The following is a 15,904-nucleotide window of genomic DNA, read 5'->3' as shown; positions in this document are numbered from 1 at the left end:
AGGAGTTGAAGCTGCTGGGGTGAGATAGTGAACAGGGCTGAATGGCAGTGATCAAATAGGGAGAAGTAAGATTAAAATCTATTGAATGAAAGTATTGGTGGTTGGAAGGAATGTGTGACTTTAATCTAAAGGTAGCATTCTGAAAAGAAAAAAAAAAGGGAAGAGTAACTTATTGCAGGGTGTGAGGAAGTTACAGTGTGTCTTGGTGGAACTTAATTGAAAGGGAAAGAGTGACAAACATAATTTCAGACTTGTTACTAAAACAATTGTGAAAAAACATAGTTACTTTAATTTCAATGTTAGAGGGGAAACTGTATGCCTGCTAATATTAAAGAAGATAGGGCATAGATCATATGGGGTTCTGTGAGACGGAATGTTGGGTGAAGTGCTGTTTGTGAAAGGCTGAGTGAGAAACAGTGCAGCAGCGTGATGTCCTGTTAATTCCTGTGAAGATAGGGAAACTAAAGTAAGTGCAGGCCTGGAAGATAAGAACATTTTAATTATTTTTTTTTAAATAGTTGACTTGCCCACAGTTTTTCTATTGATTAATTTTAAATGTCATATAGAATAATTGATTCTATAAAAATAGGGAGATAGGGTGTTGCCTCCTGTTTTATTTTGTTAAGTGAGGTGTAAGGCGAAGACGAAAATCCTGAGGAGCAGGCTTCAAAGAAGTTTCCTGGGCCCCCACCCAAGAAAGGCTTCGTTCTTCACTAAGGGACCGAATAAAATCTTCCACAGCTAAGAGATTTTTGATTAACAGGAAACAGACACTAATCTGATGAGTCATTGGAATCCAAAATCCTGTACAGTGAAGATCCTGTAAGAACACAATTAATTCACAAAGAATCAGTTTTTTTTAGAAGACAAAGGTTAAAAGTTCAATGAGAATATAATTATAGGTTGTTGCTAATGAGAAATATATTTATCTGATGCCAGTCCATTATCCGTTATTGAAATTATCATGTAAAAACATGGTATGAAAGTAATTCTGTTTATTTCCAAGGTGCTATACTTATACACTGATTATTAGGAGAAAGAAGTGGTTAATACATTAATATGCTAGCTGTTTTAAACATTTATCTTAATGAATAAAAATAATTTATGAACATTGGTGTCTGATTGTACCAAGTAAAGAAAAATAAGCTAACTGAAATTGATTCAATTTTTCCCCTCAAATCTCATGTGTGAGGGTAGAATTTGAGTTTCAATGTGCACCTTCCCTCTGCTCTCGGCAGCGTGGTCCTAAGCACTCGGTTTGACTACAACTTAACTCCAGGCATTCTGGGACCCACTTCTTTAAGTTGAGAGTCTCAGGGGGCGGGGGTTACATTATAACTACTGGGAGTAGCAGAATAGCTAGTGGTTAGAACAGTAGGTGGCTATCTCATCTATAGACAAGGAAGTACCTGAGTGTAACTCACCTTGAGCTACCAAGGAAAAGACACAAAATAAACTAGTGGAATGAAGCCCGTTTGAAATGGGCCCTAGGAAGGCTCTTGTCTAAGCGATTTTTCCTCTCTTCCCTGCCCTCCCCTCCATGTCCAGCAATTCTTTCCTCCCCTCCCATCCCCTCCGTGTCCCTCCCCTCCATATCCGGTGATTCTCCTCTGCCCTGTCCTCCATGTCCCATAATTCTGCCCTTCCCTCCATGTGCAGCAATTCTCCTTTTCCCTGCCCTCCCATCCGTGTCCCGCGATTCTCTCCTCCCCTCCCATCTCATCCATGTCCATCGATTCTCCTCTGCCCTGCTCTCTCCTCTATGTCCTGCGATTCTGTCCTCCCCTCCATGTCCATCGATTGTCCTGTGCCCTGCCCACCTATCCATGTCCTGCAATTCTGCCCTCCCCAGAGATTGTCCTCTGTCCTCCTATCGCATCCATATCCATCTCGAGAGTGAGAGAGAGAGAAAGAAAGAAAGAAAGAGAGTGAGAGTGTGTATATGTGTGTGTGAGAGAGAGTTATATATTGGTACAGGCCTCTAAAGAGGATTAATATTTTCCTATTTTCTCTATTTGATGTAGAGGAGTGTGGTAGCCGTGTTAGTCCACTCTTAAGGTTATCAATAGAAATCAAACAAAACAAAACATGGAAAAGAAAATAAGATGATACCTTTTTTATTGGACATAACTTAATACATTTCTTGATTAGCTTTCGAAGGTTGATGTAAACTTTACTTTTCTGATTTTCTTGTTCTCGTATTATGACTTGTTAATTGATTATATACCAATAAATAAAAAAAAAAAAATGCAGATACACTAACCACTGTTACTATATACTCTGGCAATGAGATAAGAAAAGGGTAAAGTGACTTGCCCATAGCCACAAGGAACTGTAGTGGGAATTGAACCCATTTCTTCAGGGTTTCAGACCACTTCACTAACCATTAGGCTACTCCTCTACCCTAAAACAGCTTAACCTACAAACTAAGGTTCTAGGTCATTAACAGGAAAAAAAGTCTCACTTCAGGGTGGCTTGTTCTATTTTGGAGCATCAGCCTAACATTTCCCACTAATACTTGAAGACTATAGAGCCTTAGACTCAGAGAGAGGGCTGCCTACTGCAGGAAAGAGTGAAGACAGCAGCACCAACAGAAACAAAAGTTTGGCAGTAGTGACAGTGGAAACAGGCTACCACGCAACTGTATTAAGAAGGGTTTTGCAACAGATTGCCTGGTTCTGCATGTTGACTTGTGTGTTACTGAATTTTTCTTTCAGGGTGTGGCAAGAGCAGAGAGAAGGCATGGAAGCGTTAGCCAGCTAGTGTTTTTACTGTGCACTATCTAGCTAATGCGCAATTAATGAAGCACCAGTTACCACCTCCTAAATAGAGGCGCTAAGTGCTTCTGTGTGGTCATTAACAGTGTCCAACAGGGAGGACACCCTGGAGGATGTGAATGACATGAGGAAGGACCTAGCAAAGCTAGAGGAATGGACCGATATTTGGCAACTAAGGTTTAATCCCAAAAAATGCAGGGTCATGCACTTGGGTCGCAAAAAATCAGAGGGAACGGTACAGTATAGGGGGTGAAGTGCTCCAGTGTGGGAAGGAAGAGCGGGACTTGGGGGTGATTGTGTCTGACGACCTTAAAGCTTTCAAACAGGTAGAAAAAGTGATGGCCAAAGCCAGAAGGATGCTTGGGTGCATAAAGAGAGGCATGACCGGCAGGAAAAAGGAGGTGATAATGCCATTGTATAAGTCTCTAGTGAGGCCCCATTTGGAGTACTGTGTGCAGTTCTGGAGACCGCACCTACAGAAAGATATATAAACAGGATGCAGTCGGTCCAGAGGGTGGCTATGAAATTAGTAAGCGGTCTTGAATGCAAAAATTATAGGGACAGGCTTATGAACCGCAACATGTATACGCTGGAAGAGAGGAGGGAGAGAGGAGACATGATAGAAACGTTTAAATATCTCAAGGGCATTCATGTACAGGAAGAGAGCCTATTTCAAGTGAAGGAGAGCTCTGGAATGAGGGGGCATATGACAAAATTAAGAGGGAATAGGCTTAGGAGTAACCTAAGAAAGTATTGTTTCACAGAAAGGATGGTGGAGGTGTGGAATGGCCTCCAGGTGGATGTGGTGGAGTCGAGGACTGTTCCAGAATTTAAAAAGGCATGGGATAAGCATGTGGGATCACTTAGGAACAGGAAGAATTAGGGGTTACTGAGGATGGGCAGACTGGATGGGTCATATGGCCTTTATCTGCTGTCATCAGGGCCGTGCCAACACAGTAAGCGCGGTAAGCGCCGCAGGGGGGCACCTGCCTTCAAGGGCGCTGCGCCGTCGAGCTGTATTTAAAAAAAAAACTTACTCCTCTGCTCCATCCCCGATTCCCCGGCACTTTAAATTTACCTTGCTCCGCCTCCGACGTCTGCGCAGCATCAGTGAAAGCGCTGCCTGTCTGACGTCTCTCCACCAGTCTTCCCTTCACTCGTTTGTTCCCTCTGTGTCCCGCCCTCAAGGAAATGACATCAGAAGAAGGCGGGACACAGAGGGAACAAACGAGCGAAGGGAAGGCTGGTGGAGAGACGTCAGACAGGCAGCGCTTTCACTGACGCTGCGCAGACGTCAGAGCCAGAGGCGGAGAGGGAGCGGAGGCACCCCAGACGTGCCTTGGAGCCAGGCAGGTCTGGGGGGGCTGCAGGGGGGCGCCAACTGATGGTCTGCAGGAGGCGCCAGAGACCCTAGGCACGGCCCTGGCTGTCATGTTTCTATGTTAACAACGCAATGGTCCCATGAGTTAATAGCAACATTAGTGCATGGCCTAAATGTGAAAATTCTGAGAACACCCTTCTTGATGCAGCACATTAAAATGCTGCGTCATAGCACGTTAAGCCCAACACTTAACACACTTTAGTGAAAGGGCCCCATAGGCCCTCTTAAACCAGGTGCCCTTTTATAAAATATTACCTTATATTTGTACACATGGGAGGGAATTCTCTAAATGGTGCTCAAAAACGAGTGCTGAAAAAGATTGGTGCTAAGCGTGATTCTGTAAAGGACGCGCACCCTATACAGAATTGTGCTCAGCGCCAATTTCTACACCCAAACCTTAGGTGCCAGATTACACCTGCTGAAACCTGGTGTAAATGTTGGGGCACAAGTTGGGGGCCCTGATCCAGTATTCAATAAATGTAACATTTTGGACAGGGGCAACCCAAGACAATCTGTCGCCTGAGGCAAGAAAAGAGCTGCAGCCCTGGCTCCTCTGCCTCTGCTGCCACTACCCCTGCCCTCCACCTTTCCTTCCCCAACTCCCTTCCTCAAAATTACCTTTTCTTATTTTTTTAAAAGAAGGTGGCAGCAGCGATTTCCATAGACTACCTTGCTGCTGGCCTCTGTCTCTTCTCTCTACTGCGGGTGGCCCGCCTCTCTGATGTAATTTCCTGTTTCCTCGGAGGTGGGCCACAGTAGAGAGAAGGGACCGTGACCAGTGACAGGCAGCCTATGGGAAATGCTGCCACCGCCTTCTTTTGAAAAAACAGAAAAGAAAAGAAAAAGGTAATTTCAGGGATGGGCGTTGGGGAGGGAAAGGCGGGGGCGATGCCGCCTCACAAGAGTGAGGCCTCAGGCAGCCTAATGGTAGGGGCGCCACTGTTTTTGGAATGCCCTCCCATGGCCACATCCCTTTTTGAGATATGTGCTATGGGAGTTAGGTACCATGCCTTATAGAATAGCGTGGAGCCAGATGCACGCAAACATTTATTGGGTGCCCTTTAACATCAATAATTGGTTATTAGCACCCAATTGTTGAAGGTTAAGAGCTCATTAGTCAATTAATTTGCATGCATATATATATGGGCACCATATATAGAATCCTGGGAATGGTATAGAATTGTTTAATTTGTTTAATATTTAGATGTCAAGTGTACTTTCTTGTCAAGATAGAACTATTATTTTCAAATTGCAAGTCTACATTTTGTGAGAGAGGTAATATTTAAGAAAATTGATACAAAAGCAAAGAGGTGAAAATTTGTCTTTTCTGTTTTTCTTATAGCCAGAACAGGAAGTGTATGTGAAAGTGGCAGTGGGACTCAAAGAGACAGAAGGTAGGTATGATGATACTTCTGATTAGACTCAGCAGGTAGGGCCTGATCACTCTCTGACAATCTAAGTAATTGATGCAGTGCTTTTTTGGGAGTCTCACAGCTGGTAAAATGAGAAATGGTTTCATACTGTTCTGGCTCTCTTGTCAGAATTCAGGAAGGGTGAGAAGATGCAGTTTCCAGTCAGATGGAGCGGGGCAGCTGCAGAACTAGAAAATAAAGACATGAACATTTTGAGTTAATAAAGAACCGAAAAACTGCACTGCGTTTTGATTGGTAGGATAAATGTAGTCCTAGTAATCAGTCAACTGTATCAATCTCTCCCAAGATTGCATGAATAACTAAAACAGTAAAAGGACTAAAAAAGAATCTTGGGGACATCCCCAAAACAGCTGGAAAAAAGCAGAGAGCATCATTGCACATATGAGAACTGCCATTATAAAGCCGTATCACCAATACCCAACAATTGAGATCTTTTGAGAAGCTCAAAGGCTGAGATCAGATCTGCTCATCTTTATCCATGTGGAGGGTAATTTTATGAAGATTTTTCACATCTAAAGCCTGTTTTACACATGGAAAAGGCCTTTTATAAAATTGCATGGTGGTATATGCTTCTATAAGGGGTGATTTGAGTGGGCATTCCTGGGGCAAAAGTTGGGTAAGGCAGGGGAAAGGAAAAGGGAAATGGGACTTGATATACTGCTTTTCTGAGGTTTTTGCGACTACATTCAAAGTGGTTTACATATATTCAGGTACTTAATTTGTACCAGGGGCAATTGTGGGTTAAGTGACTTGCCCAGAGTCACAAGGAGCTGCAGTGGGAATTGAACTCAGTTCCCCAGGATCAAAGCCCACTGCACTAACCACTAGGCTACTCCTCCACTCACAACATTCCATCTAGAAGCCTGCCCTTGCAGATCAGCAATGCGGCCACACAGGCTTCTGTTTCTGTGAGTCTGACGTCCTGCACATACGTGCAGGACGTCAGACTCACAGAAACAGAAGCCTGCGCAGCCACATTGCTGATCTGCAAGGGCAGGCTTCTACATGGAATGTTGCTAGTGGAATAGCAACATTCCATGTAGAATCTGAAATAGTAGCAACAGAATCTCAATAGTAGCAACATTCCATATAGAATCTCAAATAGGGAAAGGGAAATGGGACTTGATATACTGCCTTTCTGAGGTTTTTGCAACTACATTCAATATTCAGGTACTTATTTTGTACCAGGGGCAATGGAGGGTTAAGTGACTTGCCCAGAGTCACAAGGAGCTGCAGTGGGAATTGAACTCAGCTCCCCAGGATCAAAGTCCACTGTACTAACCACTAGGCAACTCCTCCATATGTGCATTTTCTTATAAAGTACATAAGTACACATGTTTAGGAGCCAGCTTTTCAAAATGATTGGAGGTGCTAAACCCAATAGAAATTACTGCTCACTGGACATAGTCAAAGAGTTTGTTCAATATTGGGGGTGTTCAAGCACCCACAGCATCTACAGAGTTTCTTCTATGAGTACATGCACACATTTACACTAACTTCAGAGCAGGTGTGAATGTGTGCATCACCATTTGCATGCTATGGGCTGGTTTTGGGTGTCTATTTAATAAAGGCACATAGGTTTTTTATGTTACTTTTATCAAACAAGTTTTAAATAGGCATCTTTTTGGAGGTCTCAAATAGGTGTCCCCTTATAAAATCAGGCCTCATGGTAGAACATAACACTGTTGTGAAGCCACCGGACCACTATCCAGCATCTGGCCATTGGATTCTAACACTTCAGATCAACTTTTTCTTATGTGTTGATGTTGTGCTTCATGGTCAAACCAGGAACTAGTATATGTGAGCACCCATTCTCAATGTGAATGTGATACTGCATCACAGAAAAAACTGTTGCTGTATTGGGGTCAGAAACAGATACTTTGGAGGTTGTGATTTCTTCTGCTGGATCATCAAACAACTTGTTGCATGTGAACTTTCAAGTCCTCATAGATCCTTTCCCTAGGAGTCAAGGTTTTGTTTTTCTTCTTGTTACTGTGGTTTGATAATCTACCATTACTTTTTTTAATATCAAACATGATTCATATCAAAACATGATTTCTAACACAAACTTCCTGTTTATTCATCATTTAATCACAATAATGTAATCACAAACACCCAGTGAAGTGCTCCTTTCGGATGCTAACATTCTTCGTCTTTTGTGATCCACTATGATATGGGTATTAAATAACCTATTTTGTTTGTCTGAACTTATTCTATTTAAAGAAAATATGCAACAAAGTACTAGATTAAAGTTGTGTTCACAAAAGACGTTTGACCTTTGCTCACACAAAAGTGTGTGTGAGTGGGGGGGGGGGGGGGAGGTGAATTAGCATGTAGGGGTGCCCTCACTCTGTTCCCTACTGGAGACATTACTAGTGTTTCAGACTCTGGGTGATGAGATCATAGAGCACGGGAGATTCGTGGTTCTCAGATACTCCCCACTGGAAAAGTGGCAGTTAAAACTCATCAGCCCATTCATGTTTGTTTTTTTCTAGTCCATTTCCTTTCCTGGGAAGCTGGTAGGGCTCCATGGTCAGGGTGCCCAAACCTTCAGGATTCGTGAGACCTCTTGGAGTCCTTGTTGTGTTGTTCAGACCTGCAAGGACCAGAGGATGATCGTTGGGAAAGAGGGAAGTAGTAAAATCAATCCTCAAGGTCTCAGCCAGGGTTCAGCTCTTGTCTATTGGTGCCACTGCTTGCAGATTTCAAATTTGTGCTAATTCAAGCCCATTATAGAGGTGTTGTCATGTGCCCATTGTCCCCTAGATTCTATACAGTGCATTCACAAATCAGGTCGTATTCTGATTAGCAAATGCAACTTAAATTATCTTAACAAGCCAATCAGTGCCAATAAGTGCCACTTAAGCAATTATTGACACTAATTGACATTAATTAGAATTTACTTTCACAACTTTCTAAGCGTATTCTGTAAAGTGATGTGCATAAATTCTAAGATGTAGATTGTACAAAGGGGAGTGGCCATGGGTGAGGAATGGGCAGGTCATGGGCATTTCTAAAAACTATGTGCGCTTTTACAGAATACACATGTTCCATGCCTAACTTAGATGTAGGCATTTACGCCAAGTTTTACTTGGTGTAAATACCCACAACTAAATTAAGTCATACGGATGGGCACTAGGCATATTCTAAAAACTGTGCCTAACTTTAGTTGTAGTTTATAGAATACTCATAGGCATATTTTTTGTGCCGATTTTTTAAGGCACCATATATAGAATCTAGCCCTATGACAGTAATTTTCTAACTGCCCTAGGCTTTGCTTCAGTTTTCAAAGTGAAAGTACACAGATACTTATCTCAGGAATTTGCTCCTGCTAATTTATGCAGGTATTTTTATTTCAGGAAAAATAAGTGCCTAATTCTTAAAAATCCAATGGTAGACATGTAAGTGCAAGCCCTCCCCATTAAACACCTAGGAATGTATTTGTTCACATAGAGTGGGCAATCTTCTAAAAGTCCATGGGTAAATAACTGTTTTACCTGCAGAAATAGTTTAGAAAATTATCTTCCCTTCTGCTTAAAATAGGACATGATCATCAAATTATGAGCTATTTATATTCCAGTTGTTTAAGCCGGAACCACTGTACTCACTGGCTAACTTCCCATTTTATGTTTTAGATTTGGATCGTGAGGACAATGGCATCATTATTAAGGAAGATTCCAAATGTTTGCTGATTAGAAATAAAGCAGACAAAGGCTTTCAGGTGATGTCAACATAATCTTGGAAAAGAGACGGTTGAGGGGTGATAAGATTGAGTTGTCCAAAATCCTGAGTGGTATAGAATGAGTAGAAGTAAATCGATTTTTTACTCATTCCAAAAGTACAAAGACTAGGAGACACTCGAGGAAGTTACATGGAAATACTTTTAAAACAAATAGGAGGAAATATATTTTCACTCAACGAATAGTTAAGCTCTGGAACTTTTTGCCGGAGGAGGTGGTAATAGCGGTTAGCGTATCTGGGTTTAAAAAAGGTTTGGACAAATTCCAGGAAGAAAAGTCCATAGTCTGCTATTGAGATAGACATGGGAAGCAACTGCTTGCCCTGGGATTTGTAGTGTGGACTGTTGCCATGATTTGAGTTTATGCCATGTACTTGTTACCTGGCTTGGCCACTGTTTGGAAAATAGGATACTGGGTTGATGGACCATTGTTCTGACCCAGTATGGCTACTCTTATGTTCTTATGTAAAATACTCTACACAATGAGAATGATTGACTAGAATGGATAATAAGGAAAGAATGTCACTTAGTATTCATAATGGGGTCCAGTCAAAGCTTCTAACAAAGTCATTGTATGTGGCTCCACTTTGTTCTATTATAGGTGGGTTGGAAAGACACAGAAATTAATATATAAAACATGTCAGATGTGTAGAACTACATTGCATTCTTCTTTTCCATTAATTTTTGGCCTGGCAGTTTTCTTCTACTTTGTCGCCTTCTTTATGTTGGCCACCATAGAGATGGTCCTTAGGGGTCTTGCAACTTTACTGCTGTTAGAGCATGCAGCTGTGATCCCTAATTCTGTTCACTAGATGTTGCTGTTGAACAATGGCTGAGGTATCCCTTCCTTTGGTGTTCCACATCACCCCTAGTTGCAGCCAGCCCAGAGAGAAGTCTTGGTCTGGGAATCAAGCTTGCTTTATTTATTAATTTAAAGAATTTCCAAGGATTGCCCAAGATGATCTACAAAATAAGTAAAAATACAATAAAAAGTTAAAATAATACAATAAAAGCATACAGATGTCATATAGGCACAGCACAGTGCCCAGTTGACACCAAATAGCCATCCAGTGAAAATCCCTCAACCTACAGACCTGAAACCTAATCAAATCATTTCTTTTTTAATTATCTTTATTGGCATCAATGCAGTACATGTGTACATTCTATGCTCTAACATATAAAACTTCAATACTGTTGGTAACAAATTCACTCTGTGCTATGATATACACGTCTTCTGTCATACATGACCACATTGACATTTTCACTTTAAACCCCCCCCCCACCTACATACCCTACATCCCTCTCTCAAATTCCTCCATATCCTAGTTCAGTCAAGAGGGATACAAAGGAAAACTTATACACCTGCCCCACCCTAATCCCACCCTCCCCAGTATCCTCCTACCCTGCCTCCCCTCCCCCAACCCCTCTTCATGTGAACAGTAGCTTTTAAGGGTGAGAGTTACTGAACTACTTCTTCAAGCTTCTGCCACAACTGTGCATATTGTCTATATTCTGTATTTGGGGACTGCTTGTACAAGGAGTTCTCATACCTAGCCAATTCTGTGACTTTATTCAGCCAGGAATTATATGGCACCGGTTCCGCACTTGTCCAAAATTGCAAAATAACCTTTTTTGCTGCTAACGTTGTCATATACAAAAATCTCCGTTGTGGTTGGAAGAGTCCCTGTTCAATAAGGTCTGCCTGTTCCCCCAACAACAAAGCCTGGTAAGACCATTCTACTGTTGTCTGAAGCACCTTACTGTGTATCCTAAAAATCTCGTTCCACAGGGTCAGTTTAGGGCATTCTAGAAATGTGTGAGTAAAAGTACCCACTCCTACCTGACATTTAGAGCACTTATCTGAATCCCACAGTTTCATTTTTGTCCCACTCTCTCTAGTGATATAGGCCCTATGTAGCAGTTTAAATTGGGTTTCCTGCCAATCTGCAGTCTTCACCATTTCAGCTAGTATCACAAATAATGTTTTAAAATGAGGCTGGGTATACTGCGTTCCCAATTCCCCATTCCATTTGGAAACAACCCCCTCCTCTCCCGTCTTTTGTATGGGCATTTTCACTATCTTATACCAGTTAGATAGTCTGTTTCCTGCCGGTGACATACTCAGCAACATCTTATCCATGCTACCATAATTCCATGTGACTCCATGCTTCCCCCCCATCTCCCGCCAATAATGACGAGCTTCATATATTGTAGCATATGATTATTAGGAACTCCCCATTTCTCCTTCACCTGCTCGAACGTTAGGAAGCCATCTCCCTCTAAAGATACCAAGTCCCCCCATGTCACACACCCATTCTCTGCCCATCTCTTAAAGATTGAGGGCCCCATACCTGCCGGGAAATCTACCAACCTCACCGTCCTCAAAAAAGGCGATGCCTTCGGGCTTCTATTCTGTCTGTTTCTCCACCATTTCCATGCGGAGCGGAGCGGTGTGAGGAAACTATATTGCCTATTTGTGGGTGTGCCCAACCCCGGAGGCGAGTGCAGTAGGTTTATAAATGTGTATGGGGAGCACCATCCCTCCCACCAATGAACTGGCATATATTTTGCCTCTCCGACAATACCTTCATAGACCAGGCGCATTAGCGCTGCCACATTATACAGGCGGATATCCGGTAAATTGAGACCACCTTTCTCCTTATTACGTATGAGTATAGGATGTCCTATTCTGGCTCTTTTTTGTCTCCATATAAAGTCTTGGATAGTGGACCTAAAGGCCCTCTCATCTTGTCGTTTAATCCATATAGGCATTGCTTGGAGCAGATACAGCAGCTTTGGCAATAGTACCATCTTGACCAAAGCTATCCTCCCATATAAGGACAACGGGAGATCCTTCCACCTCGCGCATGTTTGTTTGATCTTATCTATATGATCCAGTATATTTCTCTTGTACATCACTATGTTATTTGTACTCAGGTAAATACCTAAATAGCGCATAACCTGTTTCACTTTTGGGATAGGGAAGCTCTCAGCCGCAGGACTATTCGTGCTGCCTGACAAGAGCAGTAATTCAGATTTATCACAATTTACTCTCAGGCCCGATAGTCCCCCAAAATCCTGTACTAGAAGGAGTGCCTTTGCCAGATGGTTAGAGGCATCCTGTATATAGAGTAAGATATCGTCCGCAAATAGATTGATCCGGATCTCCCTCCCCCCCACCCACAGACCCCGGATCTTATCACTCTGCCTTATTTTTATCGCCAAGGGCTCGATTGCCAAGAGGAACAAGAGTGGCGACAACGGGCACCCCTGCCTCATTCCTCTCCGCAAGTCAAAGCTTTCTGTTAAGGAGTCGTTTATCATCAGCCGAGCCCTTGGCCTGGTGTACAATGCTTTAACCCATGCAAGAAAACGACCTCCTATCCCGTATTTTTCCATTACCCAGAACAAATACTGCCATGATATGCTGTCAAATGCTTTTTCCATGTCCAAACCTGCTATGGCTTCCTTTCCCCCCGTTTTTTTTATAAGTGTGAATCGCTGCTAAAACCCTAATAAGGTTCATCGATGCATATCTACCAGGGACAAACCCTGCCTGGTCCTCCTGAATGACCCCAGCCAATGAGAGATTCAATCTTTTAGCTAATATAGCAGCTAAAATTTTTACATCCTGGTTTAACAGGGATATGGGGTGATAAGACCCCACTTCAAATAATTTCTAGTGTCAAGAAAAAAGCCAAGTTTAAGTTCCTTGAAAACACAAGTAGTTCTATTCCTGTCTAATTTTCTCTGGCAGTTTATTCCATAGGAACAGACCCATCTCCAAAAATGACCTTGCTCATATATTAGCCTTACTTACCATTTGATTGGCAGGAATGGAGAGAGAAGCTTTTAGTTGGAGTGAAACTGGTGCTGGGGGTGTAACAATGCTAACATATTTTTCAAATAGAATGGATTTGAGAGATCAGCATTGGGATCTTAAATTGGAATTTTAATTGCAGTTGAATCCAGTGTAATGGGAGGGGGAGTATGGAAACACGATTGGAACACAGTTTTAGCTGCCACGTTCTGGATCTCACGTAGTCCACGAATTAGTTTTTCAGGAAGGCTGATGCACAGGCCATTACAGAAGTCCAAATGTGACATCACAACACTTGAACTTTTGTTCAAAGGCTTTAGCATCCAAAGATGTGAAAGCCTCCAGGACAGCTGGGAAAAGCAATTGTGGATCAATTGATAATAGTTGCCTCTGAGCATAGTTGTAGAAATGAGGACAATCACTGTAAAGCTGCATCCTCAATATCAAGACTTTTGAAGCATAATGACTTAAGGCCCCAATATCTTGGAGTATAACCTTAGCACACCAATCACCCGAAGTCTCTATTATTTTTATGAAGTCTCTTTTATTGAATAAATCACAGATAATTTACTCACAGATAGATGTTCTGAGGTGCTGCTCCAGGACACAGAGACTCCTTAATCTGAGAGCTGTTAGGGGTGGAGATCTGAAGAGAAGTAGATATATTGCAGGGGGGAAGGATAGGTGAACAGGTAGAAATGGTCCAAAGCTGGGTGACTGGAATGTGCAATATCTCATTAGAGAGGAGATATTTTCAAGGTAAAAAAACTAGGTTCATTACAGGGAGTTTCAGCAGGACAGAGCTGTCTGGAATGAGATGATCCATGCTCCATGTCTCTGGCTAGATGGTGTTGGAATGCCTCATGGCTGAAAGGACAAAGAGGTGTTGAGGCTTCACACAGGCTCAGGGAGGAGCAGATAACGACCAATGGGGACAGAGCCTGCCATTGGGTAGCAAGGGGTTGCCCCAGAGGACGGCTCTTGATTGGGGGTAAAAGGTCATATCTGGCTGACCTCCCAGGACAGAGATAGTGAGAATGACCAGGAAATGATAGCAGGAAGACAAAAGAGCCAAGCTTGGCAGAGAGAGAGGAGGTCTGGGCAGTCTCATAACCAGTGGAACAGTTCTTACACAGCCAAGCAAGTGTGGTTGCACTGCCTGTGAACTACATTACCCACAGTGCATTGCTCATGTATCTTTGCAGTGAGAAACTGCAGCAATGATAGTCCTTAGAACTGAGAATAACAGTAAAAGCATTACACACATTTTAGGATCATGTTATAAACTAGTGCGAGGCTGTCAGAGGACAGAACACTCAATATCAAATGATTTACATCTCTTGAGAAGGATAACATGGTCAATTAACTCAAAAGCTGAGATCAGATGAAGCAAGACCAAAAAAACTCCTTCAGAATCAGCCACTGAGTCACTATCCAGCATCTGACCCTTGAACTCAGACATTTCAGATCAGTTTCTACTTGTCTACTGATGTCCATGGTGAAATCAGGAACTGGGATTTTTGAGCATCCATTGTCATTATGAAAGTTACACAGCCTTACAGAAAAACTAGACAGGACCCAAAACAATGTCATACCAGCAGGGTGGTAAACACATCCAACCTACCTTTTATTATAGGAAAATACACAAGGGCAGCCCAAGACAATCTGCTGCCTAAGGCAAGGAATGAGCCACCACTGCCACTCCCCCGAGGTGAGGAATGAGCCACCGCTGCCGCCCCACCACCACCACCTCCCCAAGGCGAGGAATGAGCTGCCACTATCTCTTCACCACAGTCTGCCATATCCCCTCTTTCTTCCCCAGCCCCCTTCCACCAATTTACCTTTTCTTACTTGTTTTTTCAAAGGTGTCGGCAGCGATTCCCAGAAGCTGTCCTGCTGCTAGCCCTGGCCCCTTCTCTCTACTGTGGCCTGCCTCTCTGATATAACTTCCTGTTTCCTTGGAGGCGGGTTACAGTAGACAGAAGGGCCCCCACCTCTCAATCACTTCTCCCCACCCCCAATCAAACCCCCAGCTCCCTGGTGAAGCCCTCCACCCCCTGAAAGGGCTCACCATTAGTTTCCCTGTTGATCTAGTGGTCTTTATGCAGGAGCGATCCCCAGTTGCTCCTGCCTTGGTCAGCACCCCCCTCCCCCCCCCCCCCCCCCATGTTCATGCCCCTTGCAGTTGTGTGCTCTGGAATTTGCAAGTTTAATGTATAGATACCAGCTAGGGGCAGTTCTGCATGTAACTGCTCATTACTGTCAATTAGCACCAATTATAGCCAATTGGTCATTAATAGCAGTTAGCAGCTGGTTAGTTAATTAAAGTTATGTGCACACCTGCACATAACTTCCCAGGTTCCCAGGTGCACAGCGTTGGTTGAACAGAAGTGGTATTCCAGTGAACATGCACATTTTTTAAGCATGTGAGTGAACACAGAGTTCACGCACACCTTTAAACCTTTTTCAGAGTAGGTGCAAACTGTGTGCCAGCATTTGCACAATATTGAAAGCCTTTTTATATCGTATTGCTTTAGTGCTTTTGGTATAGCACTCTCACCAGTGATATCAAGGTGGTTAATGATATTCATGGTAAAGGGTGGAAAAATCACATTTTAGAACAAAAGGAACATAAGGCCATAAGTTACATAGAGGGGCATAATCGAACGGGGCCGGCCATCTATATGGGTGGCCATCTCCAAGGCTGGCCCCGGAAAGTGGCATATCCAACCGTATTATCGAAACAAGATGGCC

The 15,904-nt window shown here is 43.0% G+C and overlaps 2 protein-coding genes across 2 annotated transcripts in view; both read left to right on the top strand.

The window, feature by feature from the left end:
• Window positions 1-1,407, top strand: part of LOC115476667 (toll-like receptor 2) — a 28,993-nt gene extending 27,586 nt beyond the window's left edge. Inside the window, exon 4 of the transcript XR_003943214.1 lies at window positions 1,398-1,407. The gene's annotated coding sequence lies outside the window, so the exon portion shown is untranslated. The remainder of the gene's footprint in view (window positions 1-1,397) is intronic.
• A 3,639-nt stretch (window positions 1,408-5,046) lies between these two features.
• Window positions 5,047-15,904, top strand: part of LOC115476825 (centromere-associated protein E) — a 73,025-nt gene continuing 62,167 nt past the window's right edge. Inside the window, exons 1-3 of the mRNA XM_030213401.1 lie at window positions 5,047-5,085; window positions 5,501-5,552; window positions 9,227-9,312. Coding sequence (XP_030069261.1) covers window positions 5,047-5,085; window positions 5,501-5,552; window positions 9,227-9,312 — 177 coding nt within the window. The remainder of the gene's footprint in view (window positions 5,086-5,500; window positions 5,553-9,226; window positions 9,313-15,904) is intronic.

The sequence above is a fragment of the Microcaecilia unicolor genome, chromosome 8 (assembly GCF_901765095.1).
Source record: "Microcaecilia unicolor chromosome 8, aMicUni1.1, whole genome shotgun sequence".
In the NCBI taxonomy this organism is placed as follows: Eukaryota; Metazoa; Chordata; class Amphibia; order Gymnophiona; family Siphonopidae; genus Microcaecilia; species Microcaecilia unicolor.
Note: the sequence above shows the minus strand (reverse complement) of the source record. Positions and strands in the feature narration are given on the sequence as shown.